Below are 26,748 nucleotides of genomic sequence, written 5' to 3' on the forward strand. Positions count from 1 at the left end.
ATACTATTAAAAAAAAAAAAAATTTAGCATTAATAGTTAAAGTCGACTTTTTATTTCTTTTTCTATTTTACTTTGTTTTCAATCAATGAGGAAGAGGAAAATATATTTTATAAGGGGTTTCTCAGTACTTTCCAACGATGTACGACTGGTGGACTAGCCTTCTATATAGCAACTATATACTTTTGCCGCATTATTATTTCTCATCCCGCTTCTCTCCACCCTACGTTCTACTCAATCACCACTCTCTTTCTTAATCAAAAATTTATCCATCTCTCCCGTTCTCTCTTCAATTCCTCCCTCAACCATAACATCACGCCAAGTTCTTAAATCTGTTTTCGTAGTTCTGATCGATCGAGCTTAGCTTGCATGAAACTCCGGCGACAAAACCAATTTTGTTGTCATAATTAGTGTATTGTTAGGTTGGATTAGGCTGGATCTCTTCAAACTTCTTCTTCCTTAGCGGCACAGTTATAAAAACCAGAACAGCATGTAACGTCGATCTATCTCAGCTTTCTAGCTTTTTCTTCCAAAAAAAAAAAAAAACCAAAAAAAAAGATTTATTTTCTCTATCTTTCATTTTCTATGTCCGGTTTAGAATTCTAGTTCGTTATCTTTGGTGTTAGCGGTCTGGCTGTAACGGAGACGATCCTGTAGAGACACCTTTAGAAAAACCGGAAAATCATGTAATACTGTCCAGTTCAGTTTATTTGCAGTTTCGTTTTTCCAAAAAATTTTTTAAAAAAAATAGTTTGTTTGTACTGCTTTTACTGACCTTGATTGAAGGAAGAGGGAAATGCCGGAACCTGAAACTGAAACTCCGACGGCGTCGGCGCCGGCGACTCCCGGCACGCCCGCTCCGCTTTTCACGTCCCTCCACGTGGACTCCCTGTCGTACGATCGCAAGTCAATGCCCCGATGCAAGTGCTTCCCTTTGGACGCTCCCACGTGGGGAGCACCTCACACGTGTCTCACCGATTTTCCCGCGCCGGACATTTCGCTCACCCGAAAGGTGCACTTTCACGCTCTCCCTCTCTATATTTTCATCACTGAACGCTCGCTTATCAGAATACTAGTCGGTACTTGTATATTTCAAAGTATCAATCAATCTATAAATATTTTATATAATCCTAAAATTACCCCCCACGCGCGCGCGCACACACACACATATATATATTATGGTCACACTTGTATAAAATTGTCGCACAAATTATTATTTGTAAGACAAATAACATCAGGTCAATATGTAAATGCAATATTTGAAAAATATAATACTGATCAAGAATAAAAAGTTTCTTACTCATAAGAAAAAATTGTAATTACTTTTGTAAAAAAATATAATATTTTTACATTTCAATGTTAAAGTATTACATTTTTTTTAATCAAAAGTATTATATTTCTTTTTTTATAAGTAATATTGGCAAGTGTTTATATTACTTATAAGAAAAAATGTAATACTTATGAGGAAAAGTGAAGTATTTTTAAATCAAAATGTAAAAGAAATAATTTTTTTTCAAAAGTATTACACTTTTTCATATAAGTAATAAACACTTTTTTCTTATTATTATTACATTTTTTAATATAATATAAGTATTATATTTTCATCTTGATTTTCTGACACAAATTTTTGTCATATATTATTTATCATGTGATAAAATAATTTGATGGAAATATTTTCAATTTTGAATTCTGAGATCCATAAGTTTCAAATCAAGTGCCACTAGTGATTAGGCCTTTCGTTTTAGAGAAATTTTTATTTTCACGAATTTTATGAAAAAGAGAAGTGGGATCATGCAGAGACAAAGAGAATCTCATTATTTTTTTTTTCCAAATTGAAATGAGGCTAAATTAGGGACCAGAACAAATATGTAATTGACATTTGCATCCTGCCTAACCTATTATTTTCTATAGGGGGTGGGTCACATGATGACATGATGATTAGATGGATAATGCAACTAGCTAGTTTGCCAACTAGGGATGACTTGTTCTTAAATAATAATTTATCTTAGATATATTATTATAATTATTGAAAAAATTATAGCACGGAATAATAAAAATAAGGCACAGGTGCAAGGCCGGTTTTTAGATTTTTATGGCCCTGTTCGGGTAAATAAATAAATAAAGCCCTACTAAAATTAAAATCTATAAAACTAATACCGTAATTTTATTATCTAAATATATAACAAAAAAAAATGTATCTGTGCATCGCACGCACACTGCACGGATAATTGGACAATTATTTGCTCGAATTCAAGCAATGATAACATAAAAAAACATAATCGATACAACTCATTTTATCAATTGCACTATATAATATTCATTGTTATAATTTAAAGATTATAACAAATCTTTTCCGTGCAACGCACAGGTAAAAATAGACATATTATGGAATAATAATAATAGTGTGCACAAGTTTTGAACCTTAGATCTCAAAGTTAAAATACAATAAATACATGTTCCTACCATTTCTTTATAAAGCCTTTTAAGTTTAATTAAAAAATTTTAATTTTTATTTCTAAAGTAACTAGGTAAAAATAAAATATTGAGCTTATAAAATTTAGACCCCTCTAAAATTTGGGGCCCTGTGCGGTAGCCCAGCTTGCACAGCCCAAAATCCGGGCCTGCACAGGTGTCAAATAGACCCATCTACTACTACGAAGTGCTCATTTTTTATATTAATATAATATTAATATTTTTATTATAAAATTAATAATATTAATATTTTTTATACGCGATGCGCAAAAATAGGTGTTCAATATTAGTATTTTATATTAAAATTTTAGATTTATTTCTTAGATTTATTTAGATTTTAGATATTTATATTATTTTCAATAATAATAATGTAAAATATTTTTATAAACTTGATATTTATATTTTAAGAAATACTCCATAACTAACATATAACTTTAATATATAATGTCTATATATTATTATTATTATTATTATTGTTATTATTATTGAAGAAGATAAAGGAAATATATGGTGGATGTATATACATGATAACAATAGTGGAAAAAATAATGAAAGTTATAATAATAGGGGTATGTTTTGTCCTAAATATTGTATAATACAACTCTTATAGCATAATGTATAAAAAACGTAACGAAAAAATATATATAAATAAAAGGGTATATCCTTCATTCACACTTATTAGTTTTTAGATTTTAGATATAAATAATATTACCGGCCATTCATTCAATAATAGCTCTTTATTTCAATATTTGTTTGTACAAGATATGGAACTATAGGTTGGTCGTCTCCGACTTATATATATATATATATATATATATATATATATATATATATATATAAATAAAAGAAAGATTCTTTCATTATATAAAATATTATTCCTACTAGCACTTTATCATATAATGCATGAAAATGATTATGTAATGCATGTGTTCAATACTATATGTCCAGTTGGTAACATAGTTAGTTTTTCAGTTAATTTTGATTTATTTGACAATTATTAGTTATTTTTTGGAAAAATTATTAGTTATTTGACTTGGTTAAACAATCAATATGAGTGTCTGATTAATTATTATTATTTTTTGTAACAGCTTATTGTCTCAAAATGCTGAAATTCAAAAAGTAACTTAAAGTAGTCTTTTCGATAAGTTTTTAAAAAAAGTCATTTTGTATGTAATTGGTTATCAGCTAACATCAACTTTAATTTACCAAATGTTTTTTTTACAATCAGTTAATGCTATGAACTAGTCAGACTCACTAACCTAATCAGCTAACCTTTATTTACCAAACACCTCCATGTTTTATGAGTTAGAATTTTATATGCCCATGAAACCATGATTATTGTTAATTATCGTCCAATTGGTTGTGTAGGTTGGCGCAGAATTCGTAGGGACGTTTATATTGATTTTTGCTGCAACAGCTGGACCCATTGTGAACCAAAAGTACAATGGTGCGGAGTCGTTGATTGGGAATGCGGCTTGTGCAGGGCTAGCGGTTATGATCATCATTTTATCGACTGGCCACATCTCTGGAGCTCATCTTAATCCTTCGCTCACCATCGCATTTGCCGCACTCCGTCACTTTCCCTGGGCACAAGTACCCGCTTATATTGCAGCTCAGGTTTCCGCATCCATATGTGCTTCCTTTGCTCTTAAAGGTGTTTTCCACCCCTTCTTGTCTGGCGGTGTCACCGTTCCATCAGTTAGCACTGGACAAGCTTTTGCGCTTGAGTTCCTCATTACCTTTAATCTCCTCTTCGTTGTCACAGCTGTTGCTACTGATACACGCGCAGTAAGTACACACTAATCATTACTGAGCTGTTTGGTTAGATGTAGTTGTAATTCAATTACTATATAATTCTTTGGCCACCTAAATTGCAACTCATACTCACCTCATATGAATTGCAATTTAATGGTGGAAAACAAAGGAAAAAAGGGAGAAAAATACTTAAAATTTCGTCAATTAAACCCTTCCAGTGACCAAATTAACAAAATTTTAAAAATGTGGAAACCACCATTTTGTTCCATGGAAGAGTTTAATATAATTGACAAAATTTTAAAATAATTCGAGATCAAATTGGTTGAAATTGAAAACTATGAATTACATTGACAGTTGGAAAATTATTGAGGGACCAAAATGATGATTAACTCTTAGTATTATTATTACACACCGACATTTTAGTCTTTATACAATTTCCTCCCTTCTATTCCTCCCATGTAATTTGAATTCATACTTTATTCATACCTTTCCAACTAAATTACAATTCATTTCCCCCTAATTCCTTCATTTAAACCAAACGCCTTGTAATTGTTTAATCTTCCTCCTAATTGCTCACTAAACAATCATTCTTATTATCATTTCATTTAGGTGGGAGAATTGGCCGGCATAGCAGTTGGAGCTACAGTTATGCTAAACATTCTTGTGGCTGGGTAAATATAAATTTCTTATTAACTTAGTTTTCAATATATACTCAAATAATAACAGGTGAATCCATATTGTTTATAGTATGTAAGTTGTCTTGTAGACTTGTACTAAGATGCCTCTTTTTTAAATTGAAAAGTTATAGGTAATTAAAAAATTATGTTAAAAATACTTGTGACCAAAAAAAAAAAAAAAAAAAAAAAAAAAAAAAAAAAAACTTAAAACACTTCATGAGTATAATTTATATTAAATGAGTGCAAAATAACAAACTATATTGGAAAAGAAACTCGTATTAAATAAAAGTGTAACATGTGTTTAACACATACAATAATACTTCTCAAAAGCTCGTACACTCTTCTACAAAGCTCGTGGAATGGGCGTGCAATATAAGGTTTTCATTAAAGTGTTATACATTAATCAATTCTAACGGTAAAATGATTTTTTTTTTTATCAATTTTTAGTAAAAATGGTAATAAACTAAATATAATTGAATGGTGTGCTTTTAGTTAGAAAAAAAAAAATGAAACATTTAAATTGAAATCCAGTGAATCAAAATCTTTAGCATAGTTGATGTGGATAATTTAATTGTTAAAAGTATGATAGTTAGTATGAGTGTAATAAATGAGATATTTGTGTTTCCCATCCATCCAGGCCATCAAGCGGTGGTTCCATGAATCCAGTACGCACTCTAGGGCCAGCAGTTGCAGCAGGAAATTATAAGTCAATTTGGATATATTTAGTTGCACCCACTCTTGGTGCCATTGCAGGAGCAGCTATTTATACAGTGGTAAAGCTGCGAGAAGAAGTTGAGCCAACAAGTCGACCCAGGAGCTTCCGACGCTAGATAGGAGCTGAGCCCTTGCAAATGGTTGTCTATGTGCATATGAATAAAGCAAACTTGAAACATGTGAGTCCAAGTTTCATCCCGTACGTACAAGTGTGGTGTTTGTGTTATTTTGTTGATAAGTACAACAATGTTGTACACAAATTGTTGGGTGTTCGAACATTACGTTTTGATTTCTTGTTGTGTGTTCCAATAATGAAGTGGGGCTGGAGTACGTGTGTCATATGCTCTGACCATGCATGCTTCCCTTGTGAAATACAGTACGTGTTGTAATCTTTAAAGAAACATTTGTAATTTTGTATCATATTACTAATATATATACTAGTGTTTGTGTGTATAATTATATTTTTAACTTTTTTTACAATCAATCAAATAATTTTTTTTTTTTTTAAATACTCATCACCCTTTACAAGGTAGCTAGTATATATTTGTTATATATATATAATATATATATATATATATATATATATATGTGTGTGTGTGTGTGTGTGGAAGGGATCAGGTGCGGGTGGTGCTTGCGATTGTGCGGATGGACACATATTAAGCATTACACTGGCGCAAAGTACACAACATACACACATTCAACACATGCAGGAAAAAAAATACATTCAGAACACAAACTCACGCATCTTAAGTACAAAACTCACACATCTTAAGCACAACCCTCACGCACCTTAAACACAAAACTCACGCACATTAAGTATTTAACACATGCACCTTAAGTTTTACAAACAACTCACATTAAGTACACACTCACGCATATTAAGTACAAAATTCACGCACCTTAAGCACAAGACTCATGCACCTTAAGCACAAAACTCACGCACATTAAGCACAAAATCAGGGCCGGTTTTTAGATTTTTGTGGCCCTGTTCGGATAAATAAATAAGGCCCTACCAAAATTAAAATCCTTAAAACTAATACCGTACGTAATTTTATTATCTAAATATATAACCAAAAAAATTATCCGTGCATTGCACGCGCACTGCACGAATAATTGGGCAATTATTTGCTCGAATTAAAGCAAGAATAACATAAAAAAACATAATCAATACAACCCATTTCATCAATTGCACTATATAATATTCGTTGTTATAATTTAAAGATTATAACAAATCTTTTCTGTGCAACGCACAGGTAAAAATAAATATATTATGGAATAATAATAATAGTGTGCACAATTTTGAACCTTAGACCTCAAAGTTAAAATATAATAAATACATGTTCTTACCATTTCTTTATAAAGCCTTTTAAGTTTAAATAAAAACTTTTAATTTTTATTTCGAAACTAACTAAGTAAAAATAAAATATTGAGCTTCTAAAATTTGGGGCCCCTCTAAAATTTGGGGCCCTGTGCGGTAGACCAGCTTGCGCAGCTCAAAATCCGGGCCTGCACAAAACTCATGCACTTTAAAGTTTCAACAACAACGCACATTAAGGAGATTATTATTATTATTATTATTATTATTATTATTATTATTATTGTTGTTGTTGTTGTTGTTGTTGTTGTTGTTGTTGTTGTTGTTGTTATTATTATTATTATTATTATTATTATTATTATTATTATTATTGTGAGATGAAGGAGATTCATAACAATATTGCTACTTCTTTATGGGATGCTAGATCATGATTTTACTAATAATTTTATTTTAAAATGTTACTTTTTTTTTTAAAGATAAAATGTTAAATTTTAATATGTAAACAAACTAATTTTAATTTTTTTTTGTCTTTTTACATTTATCAGCTTATCAAAAAGCTAATTTTACCAAACACTTTCAAACATAACAGTTAGTTTAACAGCTCTTAAATTTTCAACTCCTAACGTATAGCTTTTAAGCTTTTCAGCTCCTTTTTAACTTTCAGCTATCTTTTTAGCTAGATTTGTCAAACATAGCTGATATAAGTAAAGCCTAGTTTAAATAATATTTACTACTCTGTAGTAGTTAATAAATTTATATATTTTTAAAATGTTATATTTCCAAGAAACCATGATTGTTACCATCCAATTGATTGTGTAGATTGGCATGGGGTAGACTGTAGAGTTTGTAACGTTTATATTGATACTAGTTTTTTACGCGCATTGCGCGATTGGGATAATGCCCAATGTTTTTTTTTTTTTTTTTAAATAAGTACTTTAAAGTATATTAAGGCAAGATTATATTGAAATTGTTCATGCATAGATAATTGAAGGTTGAATTTGCGTATTTAAATAGGTAATTCTTCTCCCAAAGGTTGAGTCCCCTACCCCAAGGGCCCCCCACACTCTGACCCGACAGAGCATGTAGGAAGTTGTAAATCACGGTGACTCAATGGTTCAGCAGACAGGACCAAATGCCGGTGCGAACAAGGAATCTGCCCACTTTGGACATAATTCCCGCACTACCGCCGCCGAGGTTCAAACCTTGGTCTCTTCTCCCAAATTCTGCCCACTAAACCATTGAGCTAAACCCGTGCGAGTTAAATAGGTAATTCTAAGTTTACAAATGCAAGATAATATAGTCAAGATTGATTATAATTGTCAATAAATTAATTGTATAGGTATGGTTGAAACCAAATACGGGACATAAGGGAGAACAAATAAAAATTAGGGCATAAAATTTTAAATATATACTACTATTGTTTGAGGAGATTTCGACATTAGGATTTGTGGTTAAGTTCTATTAAGACTTTAATATTAGAATTAGATTAATGGTGTAATTATAATTCTATATTAGACGTTAATATTATAATTAGACTAACGGTGAATTAACGGTATTTAACGAAAAAGTTAAATGGGTAATCATATAATTAAGGATAAATTAGAAAAAGTTTAAAAAAAAATAAAACCTGAACAATTTGAACCATTCATTTGATTTAATAATTTGGCGGTCATTTTTTCTACCCAATGTTAATAATTAAATAAATTCGTTGGTCAAATCCGCTAATATAATCCGCGCGCTAACTACTGATTATCAAACAAGGACATTGCAAGGTAGTTCTCACTTCAATTTGTTGTGTGATTTGAATACTCTCTTTGTCACAAAATCTCTCAAGTAGTTAATATGGTTGGCTTTATTAATTATATTTTTTTTTAATTTTTTCATGGTATTAATAAAATACTTGGTAAATAAATATATAGCATTATTTTGTATTATAACTTTGATATTTAATTAGAAAAATAGTGCAAAAAAAGATAATAGACAATGTAGTGAATATAATCAATTGATGAATTTGAATGTAAATATTTTTACATTTGAGAAAAATAAAGACAATATAACTAATGAAAATATTTCTCTTAATTAATTTATTGATAATGAATAATTTTTTTTCACTGAATTAAGACATTGTAAGGACAATGTAGCGAATATAATCAATTAATAAATTTGAATATAAAGAATTTTTATATTGTAGAAAAATAAAGACAATATAACTAATACAATTATTTCTCTTATTTAATTTATTGATAATGAATAATTTTTTTTTGAATAAAGGCATTGTGGACACATAATTCTAAATTAAAGAAATGCATATCTATAATTTTTTGTTGTAGCTACTAAATTATTATTTATATAATTTAATAAGAGTAAAATAGAGTACTAATTATGCCAACTTTGATTGGGATGAGGTTCGAACCTAAGACCTTTTTTTTTTTATTGAAATCAATGAGTAAGTTAACGGTGAACTAACGGCAATTCTTAAAATTTTAACGGAATTAGTAACGGTGTGTGGGTATTTTAGGAAATTTTAGTGTAAAATTTAAATCTTATCAATCTTTTAATCAATCTGAGCCATTCATTTTATTAAAATCTGTGACCGCCATTTTTTCTACCCATTATAGGCCTAACTCTCTTGAGCTCTTATTAGTATAGTAGATGTAGCTACTAAATTATTATTTATATAATTTAATAAGAGTAAAATAGAGTACTAATTATGCCAACTTTGATTGGGATGAGGTTCGAACCTAAGACCTTTTTTTTTTTATTGAAATCAATGAGTAAGTTAACGGTGAACTAACGGCAATTCTTAAAATTTTAACGGAATTAGTAACGGTGTGTGGGTATTTTAGGAAATTTTAGTGTAAAATTTAAATCTTATCAATCTTTTAATCAATCTGAGCCATTCATTTTATTAAAATCTGTGACCGCCATTTTTTCTACCCATTATAGGCCTAACTCTCTTGAGCTCTTATTAGTATAGTAGATAGTAGATAGTAGATTATTAGTATAGTAGATATTTGCTAATTGCTATAACAGATGGACCCATTGTCCACCAAAGTACAATGACGCGTGATCCTTGATTTGGAACACCGTCTTTGCAGGATTAGCGGCTATGATCATCATCTTATCGACCGGATCGGAGCTCATCTTAATCCTTTGCTTACCATCGCATTTGTCACACTCCATCACTTTCCATGGGCACAAGTGTCAGCTTATATTGCAGCTCATGTTTCAGTGTCCAAATGTCTTTCCTTTGCTCTTAAGGGTGTTTGTGTTTTCCAACCCTTATTGGCTATAGTGGCATCACCGTTCAATCAGTTAACATGCACTGACCAAGCTTTTGCCCTTGACTTCCTCATTATCTTTAATCTCATTTTCATTGCCACAAACTTACTCATTGATACGGTTGGAAAATATAGCTTAAAATCGCATTGTAAGATTTCCGATTTCAATCGGATCAAATCAATAGATTCGATATATTGTACGCTTAAAACGGATAATGGGTGAAAGAGAAATTGATCGATTGTCAAAGTAGACTCATTTGAGTTGAAAAAAAAAAGGTGAAAAGGCTTAGCTTGTAAGTAACCTTTGGCCCTGTTTGGTAAATGGCTGTTAGCTGTTAGTTGATTGTGTTAATTAGAAGGTATAACTAGTTGATACCATTAGCTAATTGTAGAAAAGTGTTTGGTAAATTAGCTGTTAACTGATAACTGTTTGATATAATTTCTTTTCTGAAAAAGCTAATTGAAAAAGTTTCTTGGAGTAGTTTTTTGAATTTTAGCATTTTGGAGTTGCAAAAAGCTAATTAACCAAACACTTGTATTGACATTTTAACTAAATCAAACAAGTAATAATGGTCAAATAAACCAAAATTGGCTTATAGAACAATTTTTTTACCAAACAGGGCCTTTGTCTAACATTGGAAAAATGATGAGATTTGCACCACTATATATACAAGACCCTTTTAGAGGATAATTGCATTGTATAGCATTGGAATTCTTTCTTGCACACAGGGATTGCAAATCAAATCCAAAATAAACTTGAAAAAGACCTGACTCTTGCACACGTCCGGCCTTGTGATTGATTCTAACGGAATAAATATCGAATTAATTCCAATTTTAATTTTGGAATTCATATTTGTCCGTTGAGAAGATTACAACGGACTAATTTGAATATTAGTGTAAATGCCAGATTAAATGCAATTTAATCTTTCATCCCCTATATATATACGTGGATGTAACAAGAGATTTTACACACTGAAAAACTACAACTTTCTACTTTCTAGAAACTCTACTCATCTTCCTCCTCAAATTTCTATGTTCTAGTTCGTTGGGCTTATCTGTTTGAATGCTTAAACATTAAATCGTAGTTCATTTTATTCCGGAAACCTGAGCTACAACGCGTGTTGACTCAAACTAACTCTCCTTACCTTTCGTTTTCTTGTGCTTATTATTTTTCAGAATGCACAATTGTACTAACCAGAATGCACCCTCAAATATAAGGACTTCAATACCTAAACACAAGAACATATAAAATCAAAATACGTTACACAACTCACAACAACAGATTACACAACCTACAACAATGGGTTACATAACCAACACAACAGAATACACAACTGTACCATCTAGAATTCACATATACACCGACATCTAAATAAAAGCAATATTCTACTAAAAAAAAACATCATCTCTCCATGGACGAACACGTGATCGATGATGACGAAATAACAGCTTCAATTTTACAGCAGCAATCAACCAATAAAATGAAAACACAACTCCAATCACGAATGCAACATACATATACTCCAATATGCCGTTACAAAAAAAAAAAATACTAAAACAAATTGGTAACTAGCGATACTTCTACTACTACTGGAAATTGGAGGGAGAGAAATAAAGAATACATGTCCAAAGTGTTTTCATGTTGTTAACACTTAATGCACACCCATTATACTATGAATCATGATCCACCTTATAAGGGAAACCATTGATATAAGGTAGATTTTAATATATTTAATGTTTATTTTTAATACATTCTTCCAAAAGGCTGAACCCCAACCCTAATTCATTTTTAATACATTAACAAGTTTGTTAGAGGAGTTAGGTTTGGTTGAGAGAATTACTCTCAACCCTTTTTGAAATAAGTGGCTTAAGACTTTCCTTAGCTTGTATATATTTCCTTTCTCTTCTATACATGAAACACAAAGTAATACATATACACAGTTTACACATATTGCCAGTGTTTGTCTAACATGGAATCAGAGCTCCGGCGACGGTGAGGGAGTGGGTGGTGATCGAAGGAGGACGGCCACCCTTCGCCGACGTTTCGCGACACCACCGGAGTCGTCACACGCCGCCACACGCCACACGCCACCGCCACAGTTGATCGCCGACTCACACGCTGGCGCGTGAGCGTGATTTCGGCGACCGTTTGCGATGGCGAACACACCGGACGACTCGCCGTGATGAGGACTATCGATCTGGGTAGTTTTCTGGCGGATTTGTTGAAGTTTTTTGTTGAATTGTTCTCCAAGTTTGTGGAGTCTGCGTAGGTTTGGTCTGTTTTTTTTTTTTTTTTTTTTTTTTTTTTTTTTTTTTTTGTTATTTCTTTCTTTTATGGCGTGGAATATTTCTTGTAATGTTATATCTACCCCATCCAAATTAGTTAATGTAATACTTGCACTAGATGGGTCTAATTTTGGAGAGTGGAGGTTTCTTATTGAAATTAATTTAGGGGGTATGGGTAAAGATAAACATTTGACTAGGACATGTCCAACAGAGCAAACTGAGGCTCAAGAGTGGAACAGAGATGATAAAGCTTTATTATCCCGCATAATAAATTGTATTGATAGAAAAATAATTCTATATATGCAACACTGTAAGATCGTGAATGAGGTTTGGGACTTGGTGAATAAATGGTTTAGTGGAACGAACAACCTGAGGAAATTGTATCAATTGTCTCAAGATGTTCATCGTCCCTCCCAAAATGGATATTTTTATGATTTCAAGAGTGTGAGTGAGGCATTATGTACTGCTATGCCAATCATGAATGATGTGGAGAAAATGAAAAAGCAACGTGATCAGTTTCATTGTTCAGCTGGATTTCAGGGTTGGATAAGGAATATGGCATCCTGAAGTTTCAGTTGCTCGGGAATAAAGAGTTAGAATCAATAGATCAAGTTTTCACTATGGTCCAGAATGCATCAAGTACAGGTAGTGGAGTCACGGAGAAACATGTTTTCATGACGCAAGGAGATAATGAAGGTGCAGGACGTGGAGGAGGTAGAGGATGTGGAGGAGGTCGAGGAGGTCCAAGGGTTTGCTATAATTGTGGAGAACCTGGTCTTCTACGCAACCAATGTCCAAAACCTCTTAAACCACAAAGCTTTGCTAACTCTGTCTCCAAACCAGAAGGTAATGTTGTGGTGATGACAGATGAAGAGTTAGCTATGTTCAAGCAATTGAAAATGTCTGCCTCACATCCTCTAAATAGTCAGGAAACATTACCATCTTCATCAGCCACATTTGTCCAAATAGGCAATCCTACTGCTTGTGTCTCTTTCTCATCTCGACAGTGGGTTATTGATTTCGGAGCCAGTGATCATATGTCATGTAATCTAAATGTACTTTCTAAGTATTCTTCCTTTCCGTCTAGTACTACAGTTACCCTGGCGGACCGTTCATCCGCTTCAGTTTCGGGTAGAGGTAGTGCCAATGTAACTCCATCACTGTCTCTCTCTCGCGTGTTATACCTTCCAAAATTTCCATTCAACTTACTGTCGATAAGTCAAATCACCCGAAATCTAAATTGTTGTGTTGTTTTCTTTCCTACTTATTGCTTGTTTCATGATCTTTTGACGAAGGCGATTATTGGTAGAGGAAAGGAAGCTGGTGGATTGTATGTGCTGGAAAAATTCTCTCCTAATCCTGAAGGTGCTCCGGTTAGTTTATTGGGTAGTACATCTCCTTTCCAATTACATTGTCGATACGGTCACCCACCTTTATCTATTTTGAAGAAGATATGTTCGAATTTAGAATCTTAGTCTGTCTTGCAATGTGAATCTTGCGAGTTTGCTAAACATTGTCGGGTACCATATCCACCTAGAGTCAATAAAAGGGTAGAGTCTTTATTTTAGTTGGTTCATTCAGATGTATGGGGACCATGTCGGGTACCGTCTAAGTCTGGGTTCAAATACTTTGTAACCTTTGTAGATGATTTCTCGAGACACACTTGGTTATATCTCATGAAATCTATGGATGAATTATTTGAAATCTTTTGTATGTTTTGTTCTATGGTTAAGACACAATTCAATAAAGTGTTTCAAGTTTTGCGGAGTGATAATGGGACTGAATATTTTTCCCGTACCTTTTCCGATTATATGAGCAAAAACGGAATGATACACCAGTCATCTTGTGTCAGCACTCCCCAATAGAATGGTGTGGCAGAGCGTAAAATCACCATCTGTTGGAGGTTAGCCCGAGCCTTGTTGTTTTAAATGAAAGTTCCCAAAGTGTTCTGGACGGATGCTGTCCATACAGCTTCTTTCTTGATTAATCGGTTGCCCTCGACAGTACTCCAAGGCCAGGTTCCATGTCACATTGTCTATCCGCCCACTCCGTTGTTTTCCCTTTCACCTCGGGTGTTTGTGTGCACTTGTTTTGTTCAAGATATTCGTCCTCACAGGGGGGGAACTTGATCCTAAGTCTCTGAAGTGCATATTTTTGGGGTATTCTAGCACTCAAAAAGGATATCGGTGTTATTCTCCTGACTTACGGAGGTACTTAGTGTCTGCTGATGTGTCGTTCTTTGAGGATGTTTTGTTTGAGGAAGCTCTCACCTTGTTTGATTGTAGTTCAGTATTAGATGATTTTCTTACATATACTGTAACCATTCCTTCTGTGAGTTGGGGTGAGACTAGGCCACCTGTTACACAAGTTTATCACCGACGGCCAAGAGAAGTTGCAGCATTGATGGACGCACCAGTTCCACCAGTCAATCCTTCTTAGCCAGAATCATCATCAACAGATCTTGATCTTTCGATTGCTCTACGTAAAGGTAAACTTCATTGTGCTCATCCCATTTCGTCAGTTGTGTTGTATGTCCATTTATCTTCCTCTTCATGTGCCTTTATATCTCAGTTAGTGTAACACCCCCTAAAAACAAGAAATTTAAAAGCCTTAAACATGCAGATAACTGAACTAAACAACAAAAACAGCGGAAGACTGAAAGATAACTAGATAAACATAAATCCAAAACACGGGGTGTTATGCAACATTCACCAAAAGGATGAACGCTACGGCAACATCTGCAATGTTTACATCTAATCCATAGTCTCAAAACGGCTACAACTAAACTGGCACACAGGCCACAAAACAAGAGGGAGAAGTTACACTAGCAAGCACTAGACCGCGCACACGTCTACACATCACCTGAAAGAACACAATAAAATATGGGACGACGCCCGGTCAGCGAATAATGCTGGTAACCCACCAATAAATGTGAAATAACATACATAGATAAGATATAAGTATGTAAAGCCATTTTCGAAACGGAATACATATATATAAGTTCAAAACCAAGAGCAATAGTTAACACAAGACTCAACACTCTCAACATGGATACGGGAACACATCCCAAACCACAAAGGATAACCACGCCACAAACGATAAAGACAAGACCTATGGCAACACATGCCTAGGCAACACATGCCCTTGTGACTACACACGTCACAAGAAGAAAACTCACAACAACTGCTACACAAGCCCTCGTGACATCACCCATCACGAGTTGATATGCCTTCCTTATGCCCGGTTCCAACCTTATGGCTACCCCCAACCTTATGTCTAGTTCCAACCTTTACCTCCAGGACCCCTGTACACCAAGTCCAACCTTATTCCCCTGGGAACCGTCGTTCCCCCTCCAACAGTCCCTCCAACAAAACCACCGATTTCATAGTACACGAGGTACCGATCACACCTGGAAACACATGCCCTGGATAACACATGTTATCCCAGAAATAAACACGTGAACCTTACACAAAGGCCACAAACTCCATAATCATGTCACGGCCACCACGAGGACCGCTGCAATACCTTGGTGATTAGTGTCCCATACCACTAATCGTGCAATCCAGGTAAAGCCACACATACATCACACCACAACAAGAATCAATCAGTGGATCACAACGAAGATATGAAACCATACTCAATCAAGGAGTGGATCACAGTCCAACAACAACAACGATGAATAACACAAGTTATCATCAACCAATCGGAAGGTACAAACAACACACACGCTAGCATTTAACACCGAACTAGCATGCTCATCAAATGGGTAAACCAAAGGTAGTTCCGAAGAACACACAAGACTCATCGTGGTTCAAGGAAACACAATGTTGAACACTTAGCACAATTCAAGACACCAAAACCTACATGGATACCTACCATATAGTTCTAGACATACGAAACATCAAGAAGACACTCAAATAGTTCCACAAAAGAACATCGGGAAGTCAAAAGACCAAATACCGAGTCAAAAGAATCACGGGGAACAAATCCCCCAACAACCAACATAGTGTACCCGCGGGTTGGCCCACGGGTAGGGCCCCTACCCGTGGTCCTGCCTGCGGGTACAGGCCCTTTTCACAACGTGTACCCCGCGGGTGGGCGGCGGGTTGGACCCCTACCCGCCGTTCCGCCCGCGGGTACACCCCTGTACCACAACAAAACACTTCGCGGATTTTCATCTCCAAACTCAAATTCAAGTCCAAAACATGCCAAATCTCACCAAATACAACAAAATGACTTGAATCAAAGGAAATGCCAAGCAATGGCACAAATGAACCCTAAACACAAGCTCTAGATGCATTTTCACAAGACAATGCATAAACACTCATATTTCATAGCAAAACACATGTAGAATCCAAGAAATATTCATATAGGTAAGCAAAATAGATTTTGTAGAGCACGGGTTACCTCTTGTAGACTAAAGACTTCACTTTACACCTCAACAAGCTCCTCACAAACCCACTTCAAGAACATACCAAAAGATCATAAAGATCCTATCTTTAAGAAAAGACACCTTAGATAAAACCAAAAACACAAGATGAACTTAGATCTTACCCTCCTAGATGCCCAAATATATGAAAGGTTGAATCTTGGAAGCAATTCTTTAAGTTTTGGCAAGGCTCCAACTTGGCTTGGAAGAAAAGCTACTCACCTCTTTAGAGAGAAGGTGGAGATAGATTTTTAGAAAGTGTAAGGAGAGAATGAAGGTGGTCTACTAGGTTAGGTTACAATACCAACAACAAGTGAAAGGTCAAGAATGCCCTTACTAACATAAGGAAGTGTAAGGAACAAGGGAACTCCTTACAAAGCTCAATGTACAACTTTGACTTTGGGGTTGACTAGTCAATTACTAGTCCCCAACTATTAAATTTCAGGAATTTAAGGAATTAAATTACAAATTGAAATAGGATTAATTACTCAATTAATCCCTTAATTGAATTTGGATTTCGGGGTGTCACAGTTAGAGTCGGTTTCAGTTCCAACATCTTTGAAACAAACTATGTGCCAGGATGGCTGGAGGTATACTATGGGGGAAGAGATGTCTGCTCTTGAAGAGAACCAAACCTGGGATTTGGTGGAACTTCCATTCGGTAATACAACTATTGCGTGTAAATGGGTTTATGTGGTGAAGATGAACCCCGACGGCTCTGTTGCTAGACTCAAAGCACGCTTGATAGCTAAAGGGTATGCACAGACGTATGGTATAGATTATACAGAGACTTTTTCCCTGGTGGCTAAATTGACTTCGGGTACATATTTTTATATCTTTGGCTACTACTAATCACTGGCCGTTATATCAGTTAGATGTCAAAAATGCTTTTACATGGTGATTTACTCGAAGAAGTTTATATGGAGCAACCACTAGGGTTTGTAGCTCATGGGGGGTCTGGGAAAGTGTGCAAGTTAAAGAAGTCTTTGTACGGTCTAAGACAATCTCCGCGTGCGTGGTTTGGGAGGTTTAGTAGTGCAATTATGAAATTTGGAATGCAGAGGAGTGCTTGTGATCATACTGTCTTTTATAAGCATACTAACCGTGGGTGTGTTTTATTGATAGTGTATGTGGATGACATTGTAATCACAGGTAGTGATGTAGAAAGAATTGGTGTTCTTAAGTCCTTCCTTGGAGCTGAGTTTCATACTAAAGATTTGAGAATACTAAAGTACTTTATGGGTATTGAAGTTGCTCGCTCAAAGAAGGACATATTTCTTTCAAAGAGGAAATGTGTGATGGACCTTCTTAGTGATACTGGATTGCTTGGGTCAAAGCCGTGTGATACGCCGATGGAAAAAGGTGTCAAGCTTGTAGCAGATGAGGGGGAGGTGTTTGAAGATCCATAAAGGTATATGAGACTGATAGGGAGCTAAACTACCTCACAATTACTCGTTCGGATATTGCGTTTCATGTTAGTGTGGTGAGTCAGCTCATGAGCTCACCTACACGAACTCATTGGGAAGCAGTTGTTCGTATTGTGAAATATCTAAAGAGTGATCCTGGGAAAGGGGTCCTTTATGCTGATTATGGACATACAGGTGTTGAGGCATTCTCTAATGCAGATTGGGTTGGCTCGCCTAGCGATAGGAGGTCAATGACGGGGTATTGTGTGTTTTTGAGAGGCAATTTAATTTCGTGGAAGAGTAAGAAGCAAAGTGTTGTGGCACGGTCAAGTGCGGAGTCCGAGTATAGAGCTATGGCTCATGTGACTAGTGAGATAGTTTGGTACATAATATTCTAAGAGAGATGGGTGTAGAAGTGAAGCTGCCTATAAAGTTGTGGTGTGACAATCGTGCGGCTATACACATTACGAATAATCCAGTTTTCCATGAGCGGACGAAACATATTGAGGTAGATTATCACTTTGTGCGAGAGAAAGTGCAACAAGGTCTAATATCTGTTGTGCATGTTCGTAGTGATGATCAACTAGCTGACATATTCACGAAAGGATTGAGTGGGAGTCGGATGTAATATATATGTAATAAGCTGGGCATGTAAGCATGTTTGATATTTATGCTCCAGCTTGAGGGGGAGTGTTAGAGGAGTTAGGTTTGGTTGAGAGAATTACTCTCAACCCTTGGGTTTGATTTTTGAAATAAGTGGCTTAAGACCTTCCTTAGCTTGTATATATTTCCTTTCTCTTATGTACATGAAACACACAGTAATACAGATACACAGTTTACACATATTGCCAGTGCTTGTCTAACAAAGTTGTTTAGTAGAGTGTAATTGCATTTCATTCACAACATAATTCTTTGGCATGCTAAATTACAGTCTTTGAATGGAGGGAGTTGAAATTCAACGGAATTGCAATCTCTCCTTTTGTAGAATTGGTATTTGTGTATTCCCCCCTAAAGAATTCTAATTTCGCACAACTGGAAAAAGAAAAAATAAGGAAAATGACTAAATTGTCTTTATTATTATTATTATTATTATTATTATTATTATTATTATTATTATTATTATTATTATTATTATTATTATTATTATTATTATTATTATTATTATTATTACTATTATTACTATTATTACTATTATTACTATTATTACTATTATTACTATTATTACTACTATTACTACTTTTTTTTTTGAACAAAACAAGGGAATCTATTAATAACGAATAAGATCAGAAATACAAGCAGGTGGGATACTCACCCACTCTTGTGAGATAGACATAGAACCAGTCGCCCGAGCTAATACATGAGCCACATGGTTCGCTGATCTCCTAACATGACAGACAGTAACGTCTCCAATATCACTAGCAAGTACACGGCATTGCGAAATAATAGTACCAATATACGAAAAATAAAAAAAACACGAAATAAAAGCATTGCAAAAATTAAGACAATCAGTTTCGATAACAATATTCCGGCATTGAAGAGTCTTTAACCAAGTCAGTGCTTCCTTTACCGCAATTGTTTCAGCCATGAACGGGTCTTGATTGCATTCGAAACGACCTCCTCGAGCCGCCACGAAACCACCAGTATGGTCACGAACCACCGCTCCAAAGCCCGCCCCGGACGTAAACAAAGCCGCATCGATATTGCACTTCAGCTTGCCACTACTCGGAGGCTCCCAAGTTGCGTGTGTAACGGCCTACGCCAGTCCCCTTGATTCCTTGCGATAAGCTTCCGCCCAGAGTATCTGCAAATGGGAGACTCGGTTACGCATGTGCACGATGGAAGGTGTGATATCTTGCCAAACAACATTATTTCTCGTTGTCCAAATGACCTCAATAACAGCCGCCATTTCGATAGCTCTGGTCGAACCCGACATGCTCATAACAGAATGCATAAAATGTTGCATGGAAAGTCCCTGTAAAATATCAGTTCGCGGACCGGGAGAATGTCACGAGCGCAACGCCAAAGCAGGTGTTTAACTTTAGCGGGTACCGGGAGAGACCATAATTGCCTCCAAGCAGAAAAGGAGCCAGTATACGACGCATTCATCTCGCCACCTGTGAGTAATTGATATCCCTGTTTCACCGAATAGATGCCACGTATATCCCCTAGCCATCTCCATGAAACCTTGAACTAGTTATTCGCAGGCGTCGCTAGAATTCTATGAACATCCTCTGCCATAAAAAGATCTTGAATGACTTGTATATCCCATTCCCCGGGTGCCGACATCAAGCCACTCACTCGTATTTCCCGTAGCTCCTCTGCGCATGGAGTAACTAAATGTGGATTGGAGTTATCTGACAGCCAACTCCACCCCCAAACTTTTGAGTCCAGCCCATCTCCAATACGGCGTGCCAGTCCCCGTCGAAGAACCTCCTGTCCAGCCACAATGCTACGCCATAGAAAGCTCGGGGTTATTCCCCACAGTAGCTTCCATAAAATCGCTACACGGATAGTACCTGGCTTTGAGAAGTCGACTAACTAGAGAATCCGGTTGAGTTAACAGCCACCACCCCTCTTTTGCTAGCAAAGCAATGTTGAATTCGTGCAAACGCTTGAACCCTAAACCTCCCTCCATTTTCGGTGTACACATTCTCGTCCAACTAAGCCAGTGAATTCCCCTATTTCCCGTGCCTCCACCACCCCACCAATATCGATTGAAACATTTTTCAATAGAGTCACATGTACGAAGTGGAAGAAGGAACATGGACATAGTAAAAATAGGAAGGGATTGGGCTACGCTCTTAAGAAGTATTTCCTTACCCGCTTTAGAGAGGAGTTTATACTGCCACATGCCGATGCGGTCCCGAACTTTCTCCTCAACATATTTGAAGATAGCAGATTTGTTTCGGCCAAGCACTGATGGGAGCCCAAGATAACGCCCAAGATCATTGGCTATTCGCACCCCTATACAACCAGCAATTGCTTCCTTCGTCATCGTAGTAGTATTCAGACTGAAAATTGCGTTTGATTTCTCAAAATTAATAAGTTGACCGGATGCTCCACAGTACAGGTCAAGGCATTCTTTGATCTTTATGGCTTCATTTTGATTTGCTCTGAAAAAGAAGAGGCTATCGTCAGCAAAAAGTAAGTGAGTAATAGCCGGGGCCCCCCGGGCCATTCTCACCCCATGAATATCGCCCTGAGCCTCTGCCTGCTGTAACAACATGGACAACCCTTCAGCACATAATATAAACAGATACGGGGATAGCGGATCCCCTTGATGGATACCCCTAGTAGGCACAATTGTGCCTGCTTCCATGCCATTGACCACAATAGTGTAGCTAACCGTTGTAACACATAACATGATCAGCTCCACCCATTCACGGGCATAACCAAGAGCTATTAACATACCCTTGAGAAAGCCCCATTCCATTCTGTCATAGGCTTTAGCCATGTCCAGTTTAAAGGCTGACCAACCCATGTTCCCGGAGGTTTTCCGCCGAAGGAAATGGCCAATTTCCCCAGCTATAATCACATTGTCCGTTAGGAGCCTGTTGGGAACAAAAGCACTTTGGGATTGTGACACAACTTGTTCAAGGGTTTCCTTGAACCTATTAGACACCATCTTGGCTAGCACCTTATAAATAACGTTACAAAGTGCAATCGGCCTCAAGTCAGACACCAACATAGGGGTCTTACTACTATTACTACTATTACTACTATTATTAGTATTATTAGTATTACTATTATTACTATTATTACTATTATTACTATTATTACTATTATTACTATTATTATTACTATTATTACTATTGTTACTATTACTATTATTACTATTATTACTATTATTACTATTATTACCACTATTACTATTACTATTATTACTATTATTACTATTATTATTATTATTATTATTATTATTATTATTATTATTATTATTATTATTATTATTATTATTATTATTATTATTATTATTATTATTATTATTATTATTATTATTATTATTAGACAAGGACATTTTAGTCTTTTTATCATTTGTTCCCTTCCCATTTCCAATAATTCTATTACTCCTTACCAAACAATGCAATTTGAATTTCTATTTTATTTTCACACTATTATTTTTCCAATGAATTACAATTCATTTTCCCCATAATTTCTTCGTTCCAACCAAACACCTTGTAAATGTTCATTTCTTGAAGGTTTTGTATTTGGTACGAAATGTTTATTATTTAACATACTACCAAATAATGAATTTTCAGTACACAAATAACATGATCAGCTCCACCCATTCACGGGCATAACCAAGAGCTATTAACATACCCTTGAGAAAGCCCCATTCCATTCTGTCATAAGCTTTAGCCATGTCCAGTTTAAGGGCTGACCAACCCATGTTCCCGGAGGTTTTCCGCCGAAGGAAATGGCCAATTTCCCCAGCTATAATCACATTGTCCGTTAGGAGCCTGTTGGGAACAAAAGCACTTTGGGATTGTGACACAACTTGTTCAAGGGTTTCCTTGAACCTATTAGACACCATCTTGGCTAGCACCTTATAAATTACGTTACAAAGTGCAATCGGCCTCAAGTCAGACACCAACATAGGGGTCTTACTACTATTACTACTATTATTAGTATTATTAGTATTACTATTATTACTATTATTACTATTATTACTGTTATTACTATTATTATTACTATTATTACTATTATTACTATTACTATTATTACTATTATTACTATTATTACTACTATTACTATTACTATTATTACTATTATTATTATTATTATTATTATTATTATTATTATTTTCCCCATAATTTCTTCCATGCCATTATTACTATTATTACTATTATTACTATTATTACTATTACTATTATTACTATTATTACTATTATTACTATTATTACTATTATTACTACTATTACTATTACTATTACTATTATTACTATTATTACTACTATTATTATTATTATTATTATTATTATTATTATTATTATTATTATTATTATTATTATTATTATTATTATTATTATTACTATTATTATTACTATTATTATTATTATTATTATTATTATTATTATTATTATTATTATTATTATTACTATTATTATTATATTATTATTATTATTATTATTATTATTATTATTATTATTATTATTATTATTATTATTATTATTATTATTATTATTATTACTATTATTAGACAAGGACATTTTAGTCTTTTTATCATTTGTTCCCTTCCCATTTCCAATAATTCTATTACTCCTTACCAAACAATGCAATTTGAATTTCTATTTTATTTTCACACTATTATTTTTCCAATGAACTACAATTCATTTTCCCCATAATTTCTTCGTTCCAACCAAACACCTTGTAAATGTTCATTTCTTGAAGGTTTTGTATTTGGTACGAAATGTTTATTATTTAACATACTACCAAATAATGAATTTTCAGTACACAAATAATAAATTTTCAGTATATTAAAAATGAATATTGATAACACGCTTTTCGCTTACGGTTCTCTTTTTGGAAGCGCCGTCAAAAGATTAGATGTGATCGGGTCGTATAGGGATTTGAGATGAAATGGGAATAAAACAGGGGGAGTGAGAACCACCCCGAGTGTCGTACTCAAGGATGGCAAGTCGGAGTAAGAAGAGTGCAAGACAATCCAGTGTCACAGTGCATTAACGAGAAATAAACTAGGTGCAAGGAGCGTAGGTTCGAGCATGTGTTCAAGAGAGTGCAGTGGAAAGACATAACAAAGGAAATAAGAAAAGAAATAAAAGAGAAACTATAAAAGAGAAAGCGCAGTGGATTGGAATTCTCATCCCTTTGTGCGTGTGAAGTGAATCTGGGCTAGCGTTGATCTAATCAAGTGAGATGACTTCCAATGCCGTTCACCGCTCGGTTACTAGGTCTTTCATAGGTGTGGAACCACCGTTCCGTGGCCACGTTCCTTATGAGCATTTTGACAAACACTTTGTCTACATCTCATTCCAGGCCTTATCCTCTCGGATCTGAGGGCGGGAAATGCAAGGAGACAAGTCTAGGGCTAAGCCACAATCTCTTGTCGACCTAATCCTACTCAAACCTCAAGCATATGTTGTACACCATACCCAAGAGTCTATACGAAGTCTCTTTACAACAAGACATCAACACATAGCAAAACAAATAGATCAATATAGATTTAACACAAGGAAATGAGATCCAATCCACTACTAGAATTTTAGCCAACCATTATACAAACCAAGATCAAGCAAAGGAGAATTAAGTAAAACAAGATATTATCAAATGAAGAACAAGAGTAGTCTTTATCCAAATCCAAGCTTAGATCTCTTCAAATGGTAGTGAGTAATGAGCAATCCAAGTTACAAAAACTCTAGATCTTCAAGCTCCCTTCCAAAGTATCTAGACTTGAGGCTAAAACCCTAGAAAAGAAAAGAAGAAAACTAACCCTAACTTAAAGCTTCTCACTAAAGTTGTAGAACTAGAATTGAACTCCCTTCCAAATGCTGATTTTTGCCCTTAAATATTCCAATCTGGTTCTCACTCCTATTCACGCACGGCCTCACGCCTGGAGGTCGGTGTGAATGGGATATTGCCCCTCCGTGTTAAGCTCTTTGTCCGCCGCTTTAATTCACCGTTCACGGCGTCCTCACGCCGTGAGGAGGGGCGTGAATGGGGGTTAATTCCCATTCCATCCCTCTTCTCGTGCGTAGTCCCGGCGTGTTTGGTCCTCATTCGCGTGCTTGCCTCGGCTTTGCTTATTTTCGCCTTTTTACCATGTTTCTTGTCCAAAAGTACCTAAAATCAAGTAAAATATATTTAGGAGGGCATTTCCATACTAAACCGTGCTTTTAGGACATTTTACTCTAAAGCGAAAGACTTTCCTATTAAAACATGCACAGAACTCCTTAAAAAGACTCCTAAAAACTAGCATATTTTGAGGCTTATCAAATATTTATTCATGGTGATCAAATCATAACCATTATAAATAATGAGCATCATATAGGCTTTACGGATTGAGGCATGCAAAGTTCAAAGTATTAGGAGTCTATTATTATCAGTGTTGCAAAATCGAGCCTAGGCGTCGATTAATCGGCGCCTAGGCGCTAGGCGGTCGGCCACCTAGGCGCCCACCTGGGCGGTCCCCAGGCGCCTGAGGGCGTCTAGCGATTTTTTCAACCTTGATTATTATTAGTATTTGTCTTGTAGTAAGTTTAGTTCTCTCGGTTACATATACTCTTATACAGGCCTATTATTCAGTTGATTCAGATATCTTATCCTCATATTGTATCAGCGGGTTTACGGTTGCTCTCCCTATAGCAAACGTCGGTAACGATGACGACTCTGTTGGTAGCTCCGAACGGACCATTTTCAAGGCCGCTCTTGTGACTCCGTTGCAATCAGGTGTTTCTTTCTCCTCGGCACACCACTTTGTGTCGATCAAGTTGACGTCTCGCAACTTTTTGTTCTGGCGAACTCAGCTTCTACCCTTTCTTGACGGTCAAGGGTTGTTGGGTTTTGTTGATGGGAGTTCGTCGTGCCCGTCGGAAATTGCACTCGCTGCGCCGTCCGTCGATGCCACCACTATCGTTCCCGTTGTTCCATCTGCTGCTCAGGCTACGTGGCTTCGTCAAGACAAGGTCGTCCTTTCACTGCTTATCTCGTCTCTCTCGGACGAGATGATGCATCTGGCGGTCAGAAAGACATCCTCTCGGAAGCTCGAGTTGTGGATCGAACAAACTCTAGGTTTGACGACTAGAGCTCGGGATCTTCGGCTGGTTGGTGAGCTGCAAGGGTTACGGTAAGGGGATGCTCCTATCCCAGATTATCTTGGGCGTGCGCAGGTTCTTATTGAAGATTTGGCGCTTGCCGATCGACCGGTGACGCTTGAAGATCAAAACATGTATATTTACCGTGGCCTGCGGTCTGAGTATCGTCCTTTGGTGGTGTCGCTGATGAGGGGTGCTCCGGTGTCTTTGAGTGAGTTATCTGATTTTTTAGTTTCCCAAGCTTTTATCTGAGCAGATGACGTCGGTGATGTTGCTGCTGCTCCGGTTGCTATGGTAGCTCAACGTGGTGGTGGTCGCTTCGGTGGGCAGCAGCGTAGAGGTGGTAACCGTGGTCGTGGCGGCAGGGGCCGTGGCCACGATCATGGTGGCAGTGTTCGGTGTCAAATTTGCACCGGTGAAGGGCACTCCGTACGTGTTTTTGGCGGTACGACAGGGCTACGGGGCCGAGGGCTCATGTTGCGTACTCTGTTGATGATTCGGCTTTGGTTGGCACTCAGCAATGGTTTCCCGACACTAGTGCGTCTAACCATGCAACCCTGGATCTGTCCTTGATGTCTTCCGCAACATCTTACTCTGGTCCAGATCATCTCCGTGTTGGTGACGGTAAATGCTTACCCATTATT

General features: G+C 35.9%; 1 protein-coding gene across 1 annotated transcript; it reads left to right on the forward strand.

Moving 5' to 3' along the window:
- Positions 1–200: 200 nt before the first annotated feature.
- LOC109192740 (probable aquaporin NIP5-1) lies at positions 201–6,055 on the forward strand. Its single transcript, XM_019343441.1, has 4 exons — positions 201–1,009; positions 3,838–4,257; positions 4,834–4,895; positions 5,539–6,055. Exons 1-4 carry the CDS (start codon positions 794–796, stop codon positions 5,729–5,731), a joined length of 891 nt encoding a protein of 296 aa, XP_019198986.1. The 5' UTR covers positions 201–793; the 3' UTR covers positions 5,732–6,055.
- The last annotated feature ends 20,693 nt before the right edge of the window (positions 6,056–26,748 follow it).

Source organism: Ipomoea nil, unplaced genomic scaffold, assembly GCF_001879475.1.
Source record: "Ipomoea nil cultivar Tokyo-kokei standard unplaced genomic scaffold, Asagao_1.1 scaffold1833, whole genome shotgun sequence".
NCBI lineage: Eukaryota > Viridiplantae > Streptophyta > Magnoliopsida > Solanales > Convolvulaceae > Ipomoea > Ipomoea nil.